General features: G+C 36.9%; 4 protein-coding genes across 7 annotated transcripts; 3 read left to right on the top strand and 1 right to left on the bottom strand.

Annotated features, from left to right (window-relative positions):
- The first annotated feature begins 6 nt into the window (after nt 1-6).
- Nucleotides 7-1,887, top strand: LOC104802572 (putative oxidoreductase YetM). Its single transcript, XM_010526229.1, has 5 exons — nt 7-57; nt 178-234; nt 325-493; nt 622-850; nt 1,206-1,887. The coding sequence occupies exons 3-5, from the start codon at nt 425-427 to the stop codon at nt 1,727-1,729; spliced, it is 822 nt and encodes a 273-aa protein (XP_010524531.1). The 5' UTR covers nt 7-57; nt 178-234; nt 325-424; the 3' UTR covers nt 1,730-1,887.
- A 1,872-nt stretch (nt 1,888-3,759) lies between these two features.
- On the top strand, nt 3,760-7,091 carry LOC104802571 (FAD-dependent urate hydroxylase-like). 2 transcript variants are annotated; one of them, XM_010526227.2, is made up of 6 exons: nt 3,760-3,928; nt 4,661-4,810; nt 5,669-5,725; nt 5,834-6,002; nt 6,106-6,337; nt 6,428-7,091. In XM_010526227.2, exons 1-6 carry the CDS (start codon nt 3,858-3,860, stop codon nt 6,943-6,945), a joined length of 1,197 nt encoding a protein of 398 aa, XP_010524529.1. In that variant the 5' UTR covers nt 3,760-3,857; the 3' UTR covers nt 6,946-7,091. The 2 variants fall into 2 exon arrangements, with proteins under 2 accessions (XP_010524529.1, XP_010524530.1); XM_010526228.1 differs by lacking the exon at nt 3,760-3,928 and having other exon boundaries at nt 4,727-4,810; nt 5,659-5,725.
- Nucleotides 7,092-9,076: 1,985 nt separating this feature from the next.
- On the bottom strand, nt 9,077-10,718 carry LOC104802569 (UDP-glycosyltransferase 84A1-like). The gene has a single exon (XM_010526226.1). The coding sequence runs from the start codon at nt 10,673-10,675 to the stop codon at nt 9,245-9,247; it is 1,431 nt and encodes a 476-aa protein (XP_010524528.1). The 5' UTR covers nt 10,676-10,718; the 3' UTR covers nt 9,077-9,244.
- Nucleotides 10,719-13,693: 2,975 nt separating this feature from the next.
- LOC104802568 (WD repeat-containing protein 3-like) lies at nt 13,694-19,627 on the top strand. 3 transcript variants are annotated; one of them, XM_010526223.2, is made up of 13 exons: nt 13,694-13,808; nt 14,094-14,372; nt 14,890-15,105; nt 15,250-16,371; nt 16,653-16,775; nt 16,973-17,154; nt 17,524-17,755; nt 17,958-18,167; nt 18,298-18,426; nt 18,565-18,633; nt 18,830-18,952; nt 19,074-19,124; nt 19,295-19,627. In XM_010526223.2, exons 2-13 carry the CDS (start codon nt 14,139-14,141, stop codon nt 19,472-19,474), a joined length of 2,871 nt encoding a protein of 956 aa, XP_010524525.1. In that variant the 5' UTR covers nt 13,694-13,808; nt 14,094-14,138; the 3' UTR covers nt 19,475-19,627. The 3 variants fall into 3 exon arrangements, with proteins under 3 accessions (XP_010524525.1, XP_010524527.1, XP_010524526.1); XM_010526225.2 differs by having other exon boundaries at nt 13,695-13,808; nt 14,084-14,372; XM_010526224.2 differs by having other exon boundaries at nt 13,695-13,808; nt 14,020-14,372.
- The last annotated feature ends 79 nt before the right edge of the window (nt 19,628-19,706 follow it).

The following is a 19,706-nucleotide window of genomic DNA, read 5'->3' as shown; positions in this document are numbered from 1 at the left end:
CGAGCACCTCGGCGTAGCCGATACCCTTCGCCGCACCAACACTCTCCTTATTCATCAGTTACGTGTTTTTCTCTTTCGTATATCGAAACCCTAATTTAAAAACAAATTCTTTATATATATATATATATATATATATATTGAGTATAGTTTTCTTGCATGTGTAAAACGTTGAAACAGGATTAGATTCGTGTTGGTACAGAACGGGAAGCGACATGAATCTGTTGGACCGGCAGCGTACGTGCATATGACATTTGTCCGTTTCGTTTTCGGTAATATTCTATAATAATCTAACGTGTTTTCGATCATTTTCGAATGTGAAAATAGTCATGGGGAACTACGATGTCTCGTGAGAAATGATTTGGTTAAGGCATTGGCTGATGCTCTTCCTCAAGGAACTATCCGATTTGGATATCATATTGTCTCGATGAAGCTAGACGAGACAACGTCGTTTCCGATTCTCGAGGCCAAGAACAAAAGGAGTATCAAAGCAAAGGTAGATATGGTAAAAAATTTACTAGAATGGAATTAGGTTTAATGATCTCATTTACTTGAATAAATCCTAAAAAACTTGTATTAAACATTTCCATGAAAACTATACAACGCTAGACATTTCTTTCTCAGGTCGTAATTGGATGCGACGGTTCGAACTCGGTGGTCGCGAATTTTCTACAGCTAAACCCGACAAAAGCCTTAGGTCCTCGTGTTGTACGAGGATTCACGAGTTATCCGAGCGGCCATGGATTTCCACCAGAGTTTTCAAGAATCAAGATTGGCAACATCGTATGCGGAAGAATTCCCGTTACTGACAAGCTGGTCGTTTGGCTGACCAGTCTTCATCATAACTCTCAAGGTACGTACGTACATAATACATTGTTTTCAGATAGTACATATAACATTCTGGAGATATTTGTGTTAAAGTAGGAAAATGAATATGTGATTGGAGGAAAATCTAGATTTTGGAGAAACACAATATTATGTTAAATATTGTGAATCATATTTATTTCCGTTATATCTATATTTCCTTTTATTTCAGTTGTTAATTTTTCTATAAATATGTGAGTTATTTTCATTGTAATGGAACAAGAAGAAGAAGAGATGTAGCAATAAAAGTAATTCCGTTCTTTTCTATTTGTCTTATTTTATTTCCGCATTTTATTTTTCTACAATTTGTTAATGGGCTATTTGAGTTTTGCATCTATATATAGATTCCAAGATCTCCAAGGACAAAGAAGCGATAGCGAGATTCGCTCTGGAATCTATCGACGAGTTCCCGGAGGATTGGAAAGAGATGGTGAAGAACTGTGACTTGAGCTTCATATACATGAGCAATTTGAGATACAGACCGCCATGGGAGATACTGTTCGGGAAGTTCAGGAGAAACACAGTGACAGTGACAGGAGATGCAATGCATTTGATGGGTCCGTACATAGGGCAAGGAGCTTGCTCGGCGCTGGAGGATGCGGTCGTGTTGGGGAGATGCCTGGGGAAGAAGTTAGGGCAAGACAGAGGGTTAGACGAGGTTTGTCGGATAAGAGATATCGAGGAGTCGATAGATGAATATGTGAGAGAGAGGAGGAAGAGACTTGTTGCCCTTTCCACTCAGACATATCTCACAGGTTTGTTTGTAGAATCTTCGTCTGGATTCATGAAGATGATGCTTCTCCTTTTGTTAACGATATTGTTTTACGATCAAATCCGTCACACGAGCTTCGACTGCGGACTTCTCTAGATTTTATGGTCTTTGCAATCCAAATATAACATATGTGTGTGTGTGTCTGGAGATGATGTATGTGACACTAGTGGTAAAGATGTTGTCATGATTTGTATATCATGCATTTGTATACATACATACATACATGGTTATGGTGATTTTTAGTTGAACTTGTATGTTATCAATCTCACTTTTTTTGTCCAATTCTTTCTAGATAGTTTTTTAATTAATTAATTAAATAAATTAGAACACTTGAGAATGAGTTATATATTGTTAAAATAAAGAAATAACATATTAAACATCTAGGAGGTTCAAATCGACAAATGAAAGTGTGGAGCTGAATCTGGAAAACACACACGAAAAGAAGACATTCACATCAATGAAAAAAGGCAAATCACATATTCAGAAGATATTGAGAGAATCACTTAGAGAAGTCTATATATGCTGAAGACTCATATGTACGGGAAACATTGGTGAGTGATATCTGAGAGAACGTGAGGTACATCTGAGGGGGAGTCTTAAGTAACAGACGAACCGCTCACTGGGCATAGACGTGGTTTGCGGTAACACGGGATGTGCGTTGCACACAAAGTGTTTGTGACTGATAGAATTTCTTGTGATACTGAGATTTTACTCAGAAGGAGTAAAAGTGAGTGGGTTGAGTGTTACTTTGGAAAAGATTGAAGTGTAACAAGTATCAAAGAAATATAATCAGTTTGGTTTTTTGATTGAATAAATCTGAGTGTACTTTTTCATATATATGTAATTAAAATATTGATATCTTCTTCTTCTTCTTCTTCTTGGAGAGGTCGAACCCAAAAATGTTCGGATGGAATGATTGATTGCATCCAAATAGCCACATATTCTTTTTTAGCTTTTTAGTATTTAATATTGTACATGGTTTTTTAAGAATAATTTTAATATGTTTTGCAAAATTAATAAAATTTTGAATTAAATGTATATTTTTTATATAAATATACTATTTATATTTTAGATTTTTTAATATAAATACATGATTTTTTAAGTGTGGCTGAATTTGATCAAAATCATAATAATAATGTTAAAATATAAAAAAAATATCAAAAGTTTTAAAGTATAAATATTTGATCCATGTTTTTAATGTTACTATTTTTATAGAAATCTTCTAACATTATGAAAGTTGATCTATTATTTTAATTTAACCATTTTAATTATCGTTTAATAAAATAATGTTAATAATATTTTTCTTAAAACGTTGAATTTATAATGTAATTTATGTATTTGTATATTTATTAATAATTTTATATCTTTAAAATTTTCTGTTTTAAATTAACATTTATTATTATTGTTGTTGCCGCTATTTAATATTTGATCATTTCTCTGACTATTCTTTTCCTTTACCAAACTCTCTCCACACCATGACGAAAATGATTTACTTTGCTCCACGTCAGCAGAACGAGAACCACAAATCTAATCTAACAATTGAGTTTGACCAACCGATGGATTAAATGATATAATATCATATAACACATGAAAATTATGTGGGACAGGAGAAAAAAAGAAACGAATGAAAATTATGCACTTTCCTTTGTCGTTTTGCTATAACCGAAATTTAAATACTCCAATATAATTTGAATAATTTATTTTTAGACGTTATTTTTACTCTAGGTTCAGTTTATTTCATAAATCAAATATTTTTTTTTTGTAGAATTATCAAATATTACATATTCGAAAACAGTGTATAGGTCAAATAAAAGACAGTAGCATCTAACAAATTTGTACCAAATTTCCCTTTTTCTTTTAAAAAAAAAAATCATTTAGTAACCTCCCCAACAACCTTATTCTGTTTGGTTGTAATAAACTCCCACACAGAAGGTATATGTCTAATTTGGGTGTGTGTTTTATGGTACAAAATATTGAAAACGTTGCGAAATTCGAGTTAAGAGTGGACAGACTCTAATCTCCCACTTGTTGATTTTTCTTTCGAGTTAAAAGACGCCCTCGTTTGGAATACTATATATATATATGCATCCAACTTGTGTGTTGGTCCATCTATATATATACACATATGTATATATATATATGTGTGTGTGTAAGGGCATAAAGCAAAAGAGTTGGAGAGTGTTATTTTTTTGATGTGGAGAACCAAGAAGAGAGAGAAAGAAGAATGGAAGAGATGGACGTTGTGATTGTGGGAGGTGGTGTTGCAGGCCTTGGAACCTCACTTGCTCTTCATAGGTTTAACTCCAATTCCCCCTCTCTCTCTCTCTCTCTCTCTCTCTCTCTCTCTCTCTCCCCGATATTCAGATTCTCTAAAATTCGATAAATATATATAGCCGTCCCGAACGATTTAGAGGCCCCGTACAAAATATTTTTTTATTTTTATAAAAATATTAAATATTTTTTTAATTATATTAATTGATAAATTTAATGTTAAAAAATCACAAACATAACTCAAAAATTGTAAATATTAATGATGATAATTACAAAACCTTATGTCAAATATAATTTTAATTATTTATCTTATGTATATTAATAAATATAATTATAAATTATTAGTATTTAAAAATCATTTTTTAAAAATATGGGGCTCATCAAATTGTGGGGCCCTGTACCTTTACTCCACTTGCACATGCCTTTTGACGGCCGTATATATATACATACGTATTATATGTTTCCCTAAACCCTAAACACGCCAATTTTCGCGTAACCCAACTAAGAAAATTTTACGAATCATGGGTACCCTTACAGCCTAATGGCGTAGGTGGTTGAGAGGGACCGGTTATCTCTGTCTCATGTCCCATGTTCGAACCGCAGATTGGGGAGGAGATGGAAAATTTTAATTGATGTACAAAGGTTGCCTCCGGATCGTCGGATATGTAGTCGAACCGAAAACTCGATGAACTTCCTAGTTATATAAAAAAAACATGTACAAACAAAATTTGTGTGCATATATATACATGCGTGCAGGAAGGGTATAAAGAGTGTGGTGTTGGAGAGAGCAGAGCGTGTGAGGTCGGAGGGAGCTGCACTCGGAGTTCATCCGAACGGTTGGAGAGCTCTTGAAGAGCTTGGTGTCGCCGATAAGCTTCGTCGTTCTAACTCTGTACCTCTTCATCGGTAAGCCATTCGTTTCTTTAGAACCTTTAATTTTAAGGGTTCCACCGATCGTGTTAGCGATTGCGATTGTGAAAATTGCGTTTGATGGCGATTATGAACGTTTGACAGTTGCCGATGACGATTGTGAACTGTTGCAGTTCGAATCAAAAGTGACGGGTGAATATATAATTGTTACGATTTTGAATAGTAATAGTTTTTTTTAAAATATTTTATATTGAGAAGTAAGAGTTCCTTGTAGATTAAAAAAAAATCTATGCATCTTTGTAATTATCATATAAGTTTTGAGATAAAATCGTCTTTTTAGCAAAATATCATAAACCGGTGTAGCAGAGTTGCGATTATCATTTCTCATTTTTTATTACGAATTTAAACTATTGTGATTAAATTAACGAGATTTCTAATCATCCATAACTAGGGGTGGCCAATTCGGGTTTCGGTTCGGGTTCGGTTCGATTATATTCGGGTATAAACTTCGGTTCGGTTCGTTTCGGTTATTTCGGATTCGGTTCGATTTCGGTAAAAAGTTCAGTTTTTCAAAAAAATTGTCGGTTATTTTTTCGGTTTTTTCGGTTAACTTTTATTCAGTTCAATTCGGTTTCGGTTTTTTCGGATTTAAGGAAATCATAACTATTCGGTTTTAATGTCGGATTCGGTTCGGGTATGATTATGTCTTATTTGGTTCGGTTCGGTTCAGTTCAGTTATTCGGTTAATAACCGAAATGGTCACCCCTATCCGTAACCGTCAAAAGTCGCAGATGTCGCTTGACAAACAATCGGGCTCTAAATGAATTATTGTAATTGTGATATATGTTCATTCTTTGTAACTCGGTAATCCAATAATTTTGAAGACATGAACAGATTCAGAAGTGTGTTCTACGAGAACGGGAAGCGGCATGAGACGGTTGGACCGGCCGCGTACGTGCGAACTCGCCCTATTTATTTATTTTTTGTTATTTATTTCATTGTATATTATATGATACATACGTTTATAAATTTTGAAACTAATCAAATGTGTTACAACAGTTACGGGGCAGTGAACTGTTTGAAAAGGAACGAATTGGTGAAGGCATTGGCGGAGGCTCTTCCCGAAGGAACTATCCGATTTGGGTATGGACTTGTCTCGGCGAATATCGACGAAACATCGTCGTTCCCGATTCTTCGGTTCAAGGACGGAAGGAGTATCAGAGCGAAGGTCGATCGATACAGCACATTTCAATATTTTGGACTGCATGTGTGTATAAATGGTGCATCCATGTATAAAATTTATGGGGGGGGGGGAAACATTTTTGTTATAGGTCGTGATCGGATGCGACGGTTCGAACTCCGTGATCGCCGATTTCCTACGGATGAATCCGACAAGGGCCTTCGGTTCTCGTGCCGTGCGAGGATTCACGAGTTACCCCGACGGACATGGATTTCAACCTGAAGTTGTGACTATGAAGATGGAAAATGTCTTATGCGGAAGACTTCCTGTCACCGACAGGCTCGTCTTTTGGTTCACATATTTCCCGCATTATTCTCAACAAGGTAATGTAATATCATCCTCTCCCGCCTTACAATGATCTTCAGAAGAAGGAAAAAAAAAACTCGACATAGTCCTCGTTTATATGGATCCAGAATCCGAGATCTCGAGAGATCGAGAAGCAATCGCGGAATTGACAAAAGGGTCGACAAAGGATCTCCCAGAGGAATGGAGAGAGATGGTGAAGAACTGTGACGTGAGTTCGTTATACATGAGCAGTATAAGATACCGACCGCCGTGGGAGATACTGGTAGGGAAATTCAGGAGAGGCACTGTCACGGTGGCCGGAGACGCGATGCACTTGATGGGTCCGTTCCTAGGGCAAGGCGGTTGCGCCGCCCTCGAAGACGCCGTGGTTCTGGGAAGATGCTTGGGGAAGAAGTTAGGCCAAGGTCACGTTTTTCCCCCGAGGAAAGGGATGGTCGAGGAAGCGATCGACGAATACGTGAGGGAGAGGAGGAAGAGGGTGTTTGCGCTGTCGACGCAGGTTTATCTCACGGGAAAGCTGGTCGGGGCATCATCTGGGGTTGCGAAGGTGATGCTTCTCGTTCTGTTGATGGTCTTGTTCTACGATCAGATTCGTCACACTCGTTATGATTGCGGCAAACTCTGATGGATCATAGCTCTACATATATTGTATTTACTACGTACATAAAGTTGATGATGGTGCACTCCTCGTGTTAACGTAAACGCCATGTTTTTATGTAATACTGTATACATGCAATCGCGATTATATATAGACACCGTCCATTGCGTTTGTTTTGTGGACTTTATAATATTTTGTGTGGATATTACACGAGATACAAAGAGGATTATCATTTGCGAATCGGAATAAGATGATGATGGGAACTTTAAAAATGGAAAATAAAATATAAAATGCCACCGGAAACAGTCGTCTAGACCGGAGGTATTGTTTTGCTGATCAGTTAAGATCTTCACCGGCGGGTTTTCAGCGTCGGAGAACCTGTCACCGGAAACAGTTGTCTAGGCTCCGATGACGTCACCGCGGCGAAAACCGCCGCCGCCTCCGAGATGGGTAGGAGAAACTGGCGATTCCGAGAAGAGGAGAGTTGTTGGATTCGATGATCAAGCGTGATAAATCTCCGTCGAAGAACGACGGAGAAATCGCCGCCGGCAAAGTCTTTTCCGGATCGGCGATGTGCGTCATGTCGCCGGTGCCGATATCGTTACTGTTTCCGTCATTCTCGAGGAAGAAGAGAAGCCGAGTCGTTCCGGTAGATGACTCGGTGACTCGGGATCTCTGGCGATTGCTCCGCCACGAGTTATTATAAATGTGAAATCGAAATCCGGGTCCGGATCCGGGTTCAGATTTTTTAGTTTTGTTACTTTTGTAAGAACGGGGGTTGGTTTGAACGTTATGAAGAAGTAAGGGTCAGATTTAGAAAATTGTAATGTATCGCTGTCGAGATAATTTTAAATTTTGACACTATACTATTCATTTCATTGTTGTTCAATAAAATCTCGATTTAAAACGTAACAAGATAATTAAACTTCCTTTTCTGTCATTTAAAACATTATAATCATTATTTTGGTATACTTATCTTTCAAAGTTTTTGATAAAACAGGTCTAAAGTGGAAAATGTTAATAATAGGGCCGTCTCAAGGGTTTTCTTTAAATTTATAATTTGTCATTTTATTTTGTTTTATATAATTTATTTATTATTAAAAAATTTAAAATATTATTAGAAAATAATAATACTGATTAATATTATTACCACTTTAATATTTTAATATTTTATATTTTAAAGGTAAAATTAAAAAATTTCATCACAATCTTTTTAATTTTATTTTTTTAAATCGTTTTCTCTTTTTACATAATTTGATATCTAACTATTAATTTTATTTAGGTATTGAATATTTATTTTTAAATTTATATTTTTTTCTTTCATTATTGTTATATAAAAATTGTTATTTAATATTATTAACAAAAACTTTTTTATTTGAATTGTAAATTTACTTTTTTATTCAATATATGGGAATAGAATTAGAAATTTGATAAACTAAATTAAATTAATAATTATTTGGGAAAATTTTTAGAAGTCTATGTATTTTTCAAAACTTCGGATATTTATACGAAAGTTTTATAGTTCAGATATTTATTTGAGATTTTCATAAAAGTTCAGATATTTTTATACTATTTTTTTATAAAAAATAAAAAATTAACTTTTGTTAGTTACTTTTTATTTTAATTATTTTTTAGTTAAATTTTAAAAATTAAAAATTTTATAATTTAATATCGTAATTTAATATCGGAATTGTTTGAGATGGCTCTTTAACAGACCGGATTATTTATTTGGACACTATGTTATTGGAGTTTATACATTAATTTGGACTTTTGGAGTTTTAGATTTTTTGTATAACCCATAGTTTTGATTTTTATGTTGTATTTTGTACGTCCAATTTATTTTGTATAGTTAAAAATCTTTCATATATGATATGTGTGTGTGTTTTCAGTTTTAGGGTTTTCAAATAAGCCACGTTTTCAAATTGATTTTCATTTATATTTACAATGTCGATATTTTGTCGTTGCGAATCTTAACAGAATTGTGGGATGCGATGTTTCGAATCCTTACAAACCAATTATACTATATATACATATATATATATATATAGTAAAAAGACTTTTTTCAAGAAAAGTAGTGGGCAATTAAAAAATAATCTTGTATTTATTTTTTGTGATATTGAACAATAATAATACTCGCTATAAAAAAAAATACCCGCTATAAACCAATATAGACCGGTTCTCCTATTCATATCACAATAATTTATTTTCCAAATAACAATAGACCGAAACTTGTTACAAATATTAAATCACTGAAAAAAAAAGCAAACACTACTTAGTTTTTGATACCGATGACACTTTAAGAGAGCCCGAAAAAAAAATCTTGGTCTTAATAAGAATTTGAATGTATCACGTTGTAACTCAACCTGTCCACAAACTCATTAAAGTTCTTGTCCGAAGAACCGCCCTTATCCACCGCCGCCACCGCCGCCTCCTTCCACCGTATCCCATTCCTCCGGAGCTCCTCCGCCTTCGTTCCCACCATGGCCTCCGTCAACTTTTCCGACACCTCCTCCCTTGGTACGATCCTGTCCCCCGCCGCGCCACGGCAGAGCCGTACACCTGTCTTGAACACATCCACCAAATACGCAGCGTTTGTCACTTGATCTCCCCATTGAGGGAAACATATCACCGGAATTCCCGACGTTATAGCCTCCATCGTCGAGTTCCATCCACAATGGGTCAAGAAACATCCGACCGAAGGGTGTTGCAACACTTCATCTTGCGGACACCATTCCACGATCTTGCCCTTGTCGGAAGATTGGTGTTTCAGTTCTTGAGGCAGGACGTGAGTTTCCACTTTGGCCTCGTCCGGCGGTGGCCGCACGACCCACAGGAACGACACGTCCGCGTCCAGGACGCCGAATGCGATCTCGTTGATCTGTTCTTGCTTCAGATAAGCCGCGGTCCCGAAGGAGATGTACACCACCGAGGACGCGGGTCTCGAGTCCAACCACTCTACGATGTTGTCTGATGGTTTGCATATGTCTCCGCTGACGTTAGAGTTCACTGTTCCGGCGATCTTGAAAAGCGGTCCGATGGCCTTGATGGGGCAGAGTTTCGACATGTAGTCGATGAGTTCGTGCTCTAATGCGTCGAAACTCTCTATCAGGACGCAGAAGGGCTTGTCCAGGTTCGCAAACTGTTTGAGAATCGCGTCTCTGAACCCGGAGAAAGGAGATGAAGGATGAAGGTAGCTCGGAATCTCGTCGTGCTTCAACAATGGCATGTAAGGCAACTGGACGTCGATTTCGGGCTCTGTCTCGGTCGGAAAGAGAGACAAACGGTGATGGTAATGGTAATACGCGGCGAAACAGGCGCAAGATTGGACCCAAAGGACAGCAGAAGCGATACGAAGATCTCCGGCCACATCACAGACCCAAGGGATAAAAGGGTTGTTGACGAGACAAGAAACGGGTTGGTCCTTGTCTTGGTACGACTTGACGAGCCGGGTGATGACTCGTCGTCCAACGAGTTCGAGCTGTGGCAAGAAGAACGCGAAGTCGGTTCGTCTCTCGTCGTCGTCGGACCACTCGTCGTCGAAGAACTCGAACCGGACGAAGCCTTTTCCGACAGGGATGAGTTCGCCATCGACGATCTTGTTGCCTCGTCGCATTTTCCGACCCCATAGTTCGGTCGTGACAAAGGTGACGAGGAAACCCTTTGAAGCGATGAGTTTGCCGAGACGGAGAAGAGGGTTTACATGGCCTTGCCCCGGGAACGAGACGAGCATCACATGAACGAGTGATTCGACCGTCATTTTCTCTGGAATCTTCTTATATTTTATAATATGATATTTTTGCCCCTTGGAGGTATGTTACTAGAAGAAATGATCGTTGAAATATATAGGGATGTGAGTGCATTTAAGGCGGTAGGTGCCACCGGTTGAGCCAGTCATCCGGTATTTGCAACTCTGTATTTACACGCACATATATATACACACACTAATATATGCTAAATACTTGAATGCATTATATTTACATAATATATACTTTTAATTAAGTGCATTGATGCCTGCTGTCTCTTCCCGCCGTATAATTATTTTTTAGCGTTTAATGTATAAAAACATCAAATACAGAATTTGCGTGTATACAAATTTTATCTTTTAAAATTAAGGATTTAAAATAAAAATATCACATACAATATATATGTGTATATATATATATAGGCGAAGTAATGGTCATACAATTGTATAACATTGTGTTTTTATCAAACGATGTATAGGTTTAAGGTTTTGAAATCATGAGTATACATTTAGGAAAACTGCCTAAAACCGAAATTAATTATATTTGATTTGTACCTGCTGCATGCATGTATATGCTAAAGGAAGACGCACACCTACACACCATGTATATATATATATATATATTGGTGGCTGCATATGCACGCTCTCCATCCATCCGATCCGCTCATTCTACTTACCACCGTGACTAATATATAATTATATATATATATAGTACCATGGTCCATTTGTATGATAATTGAATGGTGAGCATTTGTCTATCATATGATAAAATTAGATTTATATATGCCACATATTTTTTGAATGAAAACAACGTTATTTTCTCAATGATTAGGGGCTTACTGAAAATGATGACCCACAAAAAAAAATGCAAGTATATATATATATATATATATATATATATATATATATTAAAAAAAAGAGTTTTACATGATATTGTAAAATGGGTGGGAAGTTGTGGAAAATAGGGGATGCACGTTTTCCACCCAACAGTCTCGTCGGTTCCATTCCGAATGGTTACGACTGCACACTGAGTAATGCCCACAGTGAATCAGAAACCTCATAACGTGAATATGATTCAATTGATTTTTATAACTACACGCTTCATTTATTTTATTAATTTTTAATTGTAATAAAATATGAATACAAAAAGCGATACGTTTATATCTTTCCAGTCTGAAATCTTTTGTACAATATAGTAAAATTGAGGTATATAAAATAAGTATATACAAATTTCTCGGTAGTTATTTCAGAAATAGGGTTCTTAAAAGTATTGTTTGGTTGAACCTCAATGTTTTCACTAACGGACCTAGAAAAAAATATAAATGGGGGCAAATTTAAGTTTACTATATGATAAACATGAATTTATAATGGGGCATCTAACAATTTTGTTAAAAATCTTATAAATTTTACAAAAAAATTACTATTTTTCATCAAACAAATTGGGGCATATGCCACCTTCTTGTCAAACTGGGTTCGCCCATACTAAATGTGGCATGAACACGGACATACCTATTTGTAGAGTGGGGTCACCTGTCCGTATAATTAATTAAAAATAATAATTTCTTTATAAAATTACAAATAATATTAATACATACATCAAAATAAAATTAAGTTTATTAAAATTATACGTATATTACTATTGTCCCCACATAAAAATAGTTTTGGGTCCGCCTATTGTGGAACAAATCTTTAGTTTTATTTATTTTATAGAGGAAACTTATGCAAATGTATAATTAGTCAGAAATTCACGTATAATGCCGATGATTGACAACGACCAGATTTAGTCAAAAGACCCGCAACGCCCCCTCACACACACACGCGCGTGCATATATATATATATATATATATATATATATATATATATTTTACAAGGTAAGAACCTATATGCTAGCTAGACTTCGAACGCGCTAACTAAGTAAACTTTCGGTTCGAAAACAGTCTTTGTATATGAATCATATAAATCCAGAAATTACATTATTCCCTACTAGAAAGTAATCGAACACTCAATCTCAATTTCAAAGTGGAGTTACCTCTTACTCTAAACTTGACCATTCGTCCACGATCTGTTGGGTATATATATATATATATAAGTATAATTATCCTATTTGGGTGCATTTAATGGTTGGTAAAAATTTCAAGAAGTGGCAGATTAAGATTAAGGGTTGTCCACACACACACATATATAAAGGGATATTGCAATGTTTTCAACATTTGTAGTGGGAGAAACCATATATGGATTAGAAATGTGGAAAAGAATTTCCATACTACTAGAAGTGTATATATATATATATATACCAAATAATCAATAATGAACTAATACTGATCTGATTCTAGAAATATTATTATCAACAATCAAAGGTGCAAATGATTGAATCTAATTGTAATATTAGAATTTAACTTTTTTAAGGGGACATTTTATTCAGATTTTGATTTAAAGATATTTTATCATTCTACACAATTAAATAAAATATGTTATTTTACTATCTACCCTAAATTAATTCGGACGAGCCTATTTGCTTGTGTCAATCTAATCGTAAATCGATTTAATTCAACAGACATTATATCAAAACTATTTTACTTTGTTATATATATATATATATATATATATTAAACTACGCCTTTTTTAAATCTATTTTTGTATGATCTGATAAATGTGATCCTAAAATAGATTACGATGGTCACGCTGCTAATAAAAAAATATTTAGAAAGATATGATGTAATGTCTATATAGCAAAATAAAATAAGAAGTATTTTTGATAATGACTCAATTCAACAACGTATAACTCTATCATATATTTTCTTGTATATGTTTTCAATAATTTTATTTAAAAATATTTTAAAGAGACAATTGTCGTTGTTCAAAATAAAGAAAAAAAATTCAAAGCTGTAGTATAATTATATACTTGAATGGAATGTTAAGAAATACTTAACGGACTTCATTGTAATTAAAAAGTTACTTCAAATAACAAGAGTCCGACACGTAGACAAGGCTAATGGTGTAATTTTCTAAACAGCGGGAAAAAAAGCAACGACGACCAAAAAAAAAAACCCAGAGGGACGAAGCTAATAAACCCTAAACCCATCCACTGAATCGACTCGCCGGCGTCGCCGCTCTCCATCGTCTCCGTCCTCTCTTTTAAATCTTCTGGTAAGTTCCAATCTTGGCAGCTCCATTTGTCTCTTTGATTCATCTTTTAATTGCTAATTGCCTTAATTTTTTTTCCGTTCTGAATTTCCTTGCTTTGATTGAGCGATGAACGTCTGTATCGGTGTCTGCGTTGATTGTTTGGGGGTAACAACACGATCTGGGTGTCTGAATTTTGATTCGTGTCGGCTCTTGTCGAGTTCATTGTCTGCAGAGTGAGGAGTACATTTAACAAAGTCAGTGTACTTGGTGTTGATTTATGTCCTAAACACCAAAAGCTATATGCAGTAAAAGAGGAAGGAGAAGAAGAGGAAAACATCAAAGGTTTTAGCAATGGTGAAGGCCTACCTAAGGTACGAGCCCGCGTCTTCTTTCGGCGTGATTGCGTCGTTGGATTCAAACATCACATACGACTCTACGGGGAAACATGTTCTGTCTCCGGCTCTGGAGAAGGTCGGAATCTGGCATGTCCGACAAGGTGTTTGCACCAAATCCCTAGTTCCAACCTCCTCTCACGGTGGACCATCTCTGGCAGTTACCTCTGTCGTCTCCTCTCCATCTAATCTGGTAATTGATGCTTTAATCCCGTTTAGTTTCAGTTTTTGAAAAAAGTTTTGAGTTAGTAATCTATTAAGTTCAAGTCTCAATAGACATCAGAATGAGATAGAGTTGAAGTATATCCCTGTCTTTTTAGAAGCTAAACATGCAGACTTTTGGCAAAGAAATTCCAATCAGTGAATAAATTTCGGAGCTTGAACAGTTTGATTCAAGGGAACCGATTGCTTAGCTAATCTTGGTGAAAGTTCTATTCTTTTTGTGGGGAAATTTTAGGAACTGAGAAAGGCTGCATCCTTTTTCTTTCTAGGTTAATTAAAAGCACAGTCCTTGGATTTTGCTTAATTGTAGTCTCGTTTCTTCGTATTCTTTTTCTGACTTTTGAAGCAAAATGTAATGAAGCTTTGCTAAAAGTTGCATGGAGGAAATAGATTTTTACGAGAAATATGATATTCATACTGCGTTATTCACTATCGGTTTCACAAAAAATGAGAACTTAGTTGGTGTTTGTTTCTATGGAATCAACCAGGTGGCAGTTGGGTATGCCGATGGGAGTATAAGAGTTTGGGACTGTGAGAAAGGAACCTGCGAGACTACACTGAATGGCCATAAGGGAGCAGTGACCGCCCTTCGGTACAACAAGCTTGGCTCTATGCTGGCATCTGGTAGTAAAGATAATGATGTCATCTTGTGGGATGTCGTCGGGGAAACTGGCCTTTTTCGTCTCCGTGGCCATCGTGATCAGGTTTTTTCTCTATGTCTAGTTTTATGGTTCTATCTTGTAGTTCATGGTTGTTCAATCTTAATTTTCTCCTTCTCTGGGTCCCAGTGGTGACTTAATTTTCCCCCTTTTTATTTTGACAAGGTGACCTTCCTTTGTGTATTGTAGGTTACAGATCTTGTTTTCTTGGATTCTGGTAAGAAGCTTGTTAGTTCTTCCAAGGACAAATTCTTGAGAGTCTGGGATCTTGAAACACAGCACTGTATGCAAATAGTTAGTGGTCATCATAGTGAAATCTGGTCCATTGATGTCGATCCTGAGGAAAGATACGTAGTTAGTGGTTCTGCCGATCCTGAACTTAGATATTTTGCCGTTAAACAAGACTCGTCACATGGATCATTGGTGTCTCTTACAAATGAAAACGGAGTTCAAACCAATGGAGATGATTCTACTGGGAACAAATGGGAAATGCTGAAGTTGTTCGGGGAAATTCAGAGACAAACTAAGGATAGAGTTGCAACTGTAAGGTACAATAAGTCGGGGAATCTGCTGGCTTGTCAAATGGCAGGAAAAACCATTGAGATATTCCGGGTATTGGATGAATTTGAGGCTAAACGGAAGGCAAAGCGTAGGCTTCGCAGGAAGGAGAAGAAATCTTCCAAAAGCGGGGATGAAAATTTGATCGAAAATGGAGAAACAACTAATGAAATTGAAGAAACTGATTGCGCTCCCACCGCTACCGTACCTGACGTTTTTAAGCTTTTGCAGGTCATCAGGGCTAGCAGAAAAATATGTTCTTTTTCTTTTTCTCCAAATGTTCCGAAAGATTCCTTAGCGACCTTAGCTTTGTCTTTAAACAATAACTCGCTGGAGTTCTACTCTCTCAAGAGTGGTGAAAATGAGAAAACTGTCACTATTGAATACCAAGGGCATCGTTCTGATGTGAGGAGTGTTACTCTTAGTGAAGACAACACCCTTTTGATGTCAACCAGTCACAGTGAAGTAAAGATTTGGAATCCAACAACCGGTTCTTGTCTTCGAACTGTTGATTCAGCATATGGACTCTGCAGTTTGATCGTTCCTAACAATAAGTATGGTATTGTTGGAACAAAGAATGGGGCACTGGAAATCATTGATATCGGGAGTGCCACCAAAGTGGAAGAAGTGGAGGCTCATGGTGGAACCATTTGGTCAATTGCTCCCATTCCGAACGATAACGGGTTTGTCACCGTGAGTGCAGATCATGAAGTCAAGTTTTGGGAATACCTCGTGAAAAAGAGACCTGACCAAGTGAGTGTTGTCCCCTTTTGTTTCTTTGACACTGGAATTCAGCTTTGCTCTCCCCCTGGAATTTATGTTTTCCTTTTAAAGCTTGGATTTGCCTACAACTACAATACACCCTTGTGGTGAGACCCTTCCCCGGACCCCCGCTCAACGGGATGCTTTGTGCATCAGGCTGTCCTTTTTTAAAGCTTGGATTTAGCTGACTACAGTGGTTACTAGTTTTGAGTTATATTTTGCGTTTTGCCTATATGATTCTATTAACATATATCATGTTTATTCACCTGCAGAAAACCAAGCAACTTACCGTATCAAATGTGAGGTCCATGAAGATGAATGATGATGTACTTGCTGTTGCCATTAGTCCTGATGCTAAATATATTGCAGTTGCTCTGCTAGATTCCACAGTAAAGGTAGGTACATTTTTCATATTCTCTGTATGTTTTCTTCTTATTTGTCTTTTGTCTCCATTTCTTCAAGTCATGCCCCAAGTTGTTTTATAATCAAGAAGAATTAACCATTCTCACTAAACTTTATTGATGCTATTAGTGTTTTTTTTTTTTTGCATTATGTAACTTCAACTTCTGTCTTGTCTTGTGTTGTGCCTCAGGTTTTCTACATGGATTCTCTAAAATTCTACCTTTCACTATATGGCCACAAGCTACCCGTGATGTGCATTGATATTTCATCGGATGGAGACTTGATTGTAACTGGCTCTCAGGACAAAAATTTGAAAATTTGGGGTTTGGACTTTGGTGATTGCCATAAGTCCATCTTTGCTCATGGTGACAGGTACCTTCAAAACATTACCAGTTTTCTAAAAATGGTTTACCATTTATTCAATATTTCTTTTCTACCGAGAAGCATTCAGTTCAATAGTTTGTCAAGATAGTTCGGTCGAACCTTATACCTTCTGTTGATATTAAAAAAAGGAGAACCACTATACCACACACAGTCTAAACTAGAAAAATAAAAGAATTTCATAAAACAGATTTACCCGATTCAACAGTTTGTTGAACCGATATAGTGAAATATTGCTCTGTCTTTAAGAATTTGGTGATGTTGAAGTCAGTGTATGGACATGATGGATACTAATGCAAGAACCCTAGCTACTGTTAAATGTTTGCGCAGTTTCTACTGACACATGGCTTCCCTTTACAGTGTCATGGCTGTGAAGTTTGTTAGGAATACACATTACATGTTCAGCATCGGGAAAGATCGTCTCGTGAAGTATTGGGATGCCGATAAGTTCGAGCTGTTGTTGACTCTCGAGGGACATCATGCTGAGATATGGTGCCTTGCTGTCAGCAATCGTGGCGATTTTATAGTGACAGGATCTCATGATCGGTCAATGCGTCGTTGGGATCGGACCGAAGAACCTTTCTTCCTCGAGGTACTGCTTCTATTAATTTTTGCCTGAACAATCAGATTCAATGCTTAATCTACACAAACGAAAAATTCAAGAAAATGGACTAACATTTAACTTCTCTTTTCTTGTAGCATGATTTTATAAGTTCAAGTCTCCAGAGAGTATGGAGCTGGTGTCTATATGATATTGTTTTTATTCTATTTGGTTTTGCTGATAATTTTTTCAGGAGGAAAAAGAAAAGAGGTTGGAGGAGATGTTTGAGTCTGAGATTGACAACACAGTTGAGGACAAGCATGCACCTAAAGAGGAAGTCCCTGAGGAAGGTGTTGCAGCTTTAGCAGGGAAGAAAACAATAGAAACCCTAACAGCTACCGATTCGATTATAGAATCCCTTGATGTAGCAGAAGAGGAAAAGACACGCCTTTCTGCATATGAGGTGGAGATTTGTTACTTGGTTTGCAGATTTATGTGTACATTCCCTAATACATTTCAAAAAGTGCCTTCGGGCTTCTTCCCATCTCTCAATTTGAGACCCGGGTTTTCCATTTTGTGTCATTTTCTTTCAGGAGGAGAAAACAAAGGCAGAGGTCGCTGATTTCCTGCCTAATGTTGTGATGCTCGGGCTTTCTCCATCGGACTATGTTCTCCGAGCCACTTCAAACGTCAAAACAAACGATCTTGAGCAGACCTTACTGGTAAGCTGATGTTCTTCCAGATCAAATCCAAATACCATCCTCTCTGTGGCATTTAACATGTTCTTTTGTTAGCACCAACGTAATTACCATCATGTGGTTTTGTTCATTGATTGAAGTTGTCTTTCCTGGTTTATATAGGCTCTACCTTTCTCGGATGCTTTGAAGCTTCTCTCTTACCTGAAAGACTGGACTTCTAGTCCAGACAAGGTGGCTCTATACCCTTACTATAACTTTTCTCATCATATCCAAGACTCAACCTCCATTTCTGAATGGCTTAAATTGTCAAGCTTGATGAATTTTTTGGAGAGTATGAGTATCGCTGCTTTCTGATGATGTGCATGCACATTAGAAGCCGTTTATTTCATCTTTGAACTCTCTAACGGTTGGCATGAAATCCACGCAGGTCGAGCTCGTTTGCAGGGTTGCAGCCATTCTATTACAGACCCATCATAACCAGTTGGTTACTACTCCCGCCGCTAGGCCTGTCTTAACGGTTCTCAGAGACATTCTTCATGCGAGAGTAAAGGTACCCCCCTGTGTTCTTGGTGAATTTCCGCAACGTAAAAGAACGATTTAGCCGTAAAAAAGGAGTTGTTTCAGATGATTGCTTTGATTTGATTGACTGACATTTTGAGTCTGTTTACCAGGAATGCAAAGATACAATTGGTTTCAATTTGGCCGCCATGGATCACCTGAAGGTACCACTACCACTTTTTTCTTACCCCTCTGGTGTGGAACAAGAATTTACTGTCGGAGAAATGAACTACCTTATGAAAATTTGACCTCGGTTTTTGAATCCCGGAGAATCGATAGACGTTAGGAGAGCCATATCGTTTTCGGGTATGAATGTTTTTGTCGGGTTTTTCAGCAAATGATGTCATCGAGATCAGATGCGCCCTTCAGAGATGCCAAGGCCAAGCTAATGGAGATTCGAGCTCATCAATCGAAACGCTTGGAGGCTCGGACAGAGACCAAGACGGAGAGACGGAGAAGGAAGAAGCAGAAGAAACTAGAAGACGGCCATGGACATGGGCACGCATGGGTTTGATCTGATCTCCGAGGGACAGAACCCACACAATTTTGTAAAACTTTTGTCAGGTCGGTCCAGTGTTTGTGTAATAGTTAGCTATTACAGTACTAAGTTTTGCTCGTAGAGCCAAAGCCAATTCAGATTAAAATGTCATCCTTTGTTGTTACATCACCCATCTAAGTCTATGAATTTTAAAATTCTCACAGAAATATAAAAAGTTTTTTCGACTCTCAATTTAAATCATGAATTT

This window comes from Tarenaya hassleriana, unplaced genomic scaffold, assembly GCF_000463585.1.
Source record: "Tarenaya hassleriana unplaced genomic scaffold, ASM46358v1 Cleome8, whole genome shotgun sequence".
Lineage (NCBI taxonomy): Eukaryota > Viridiplantae > Streptophyta > Magnoliopsida > Brassicales > Cleomaceae > Tarenaya > Tarenaya hassleriana.
This window is presented reverse-complemented; position numbering and strand designations above follow the sequence as displayed.

Excerpts from the sequence above, each read along its gene's own strand:
- LOC104802572 (XM_010526229.1), top strand. The coding sequence starts at position 425 with ATGAAGCTAGACGAGACAACGTCGTTTCCGATTCTCGAGGCCAAGAAC. Across the intron at positions 494-621 it reads AAAGGAGTATCAAAGCAAAG|GTCGTAATTGGATGCGACGG; the intron begins GTAGATATGGTA and ends TTTCTTTCTCAG. Across the intron at positions 851-1,205 it reads TCTTCATCATAACTCTCAAG|ATTCCAAGATCTCCAAGGAC; the intron begins GTACGTACGTAC and ends ATCTATATATAG.
- LOC104802571 (XM_010526227.2), top strand. The coding sequence starts at position 3,858 with ATGGAAGAGATGGACGTTGTGATTGTGGGAGGTGGTGTTGCAGGCCTT. Across the intron at positions 3,929-4,660 it reads ACCTCACTTGCTCTTCATAG|GAAGGGTATAAAGAGTGTGG; the intron begins GTTTAACTCCAA and ends ACATGCGTGCAG. Across the intron at positions 6,338-6,427 it reads CCCGCATTATTCTCAACAAG|AATCCGAGATCTCGAGAGAT; the intron begins GTAATGTAATAT and ends ATATGGATCCAG.
- LOC104802569 (XM_010526226.1), bottom strand. The coding sequence starts at position 10,675 with ATGACGGTCGAATCACTCGTTCATGTGATGCTCGTCTCGTTCCCGGGG.
- LOC104802568 (XM_010526223.2), top strand. The coding sequence starts at position 14,139 with ATGGTGAAGGCCTACCTAAGGTACGAGCCCGCGTCTTCTTTCGGCGTG. Across the intron at positions 14,373-14,889 it reads TCTCCTCTCCATCTAATCTG|GTGGCAGTTGGGTATGCCGA; the intron begins GTAATTGATGCT and ends GGAATCAACCAG. Across the intron at positions 18,427-18,564 it reads ATCTTGAGCAGACCTTACTG|GCTCTACCTTTCTCGGATGC; the intron begins GTAAGCTGATGT and ends TGGTTTATATAG.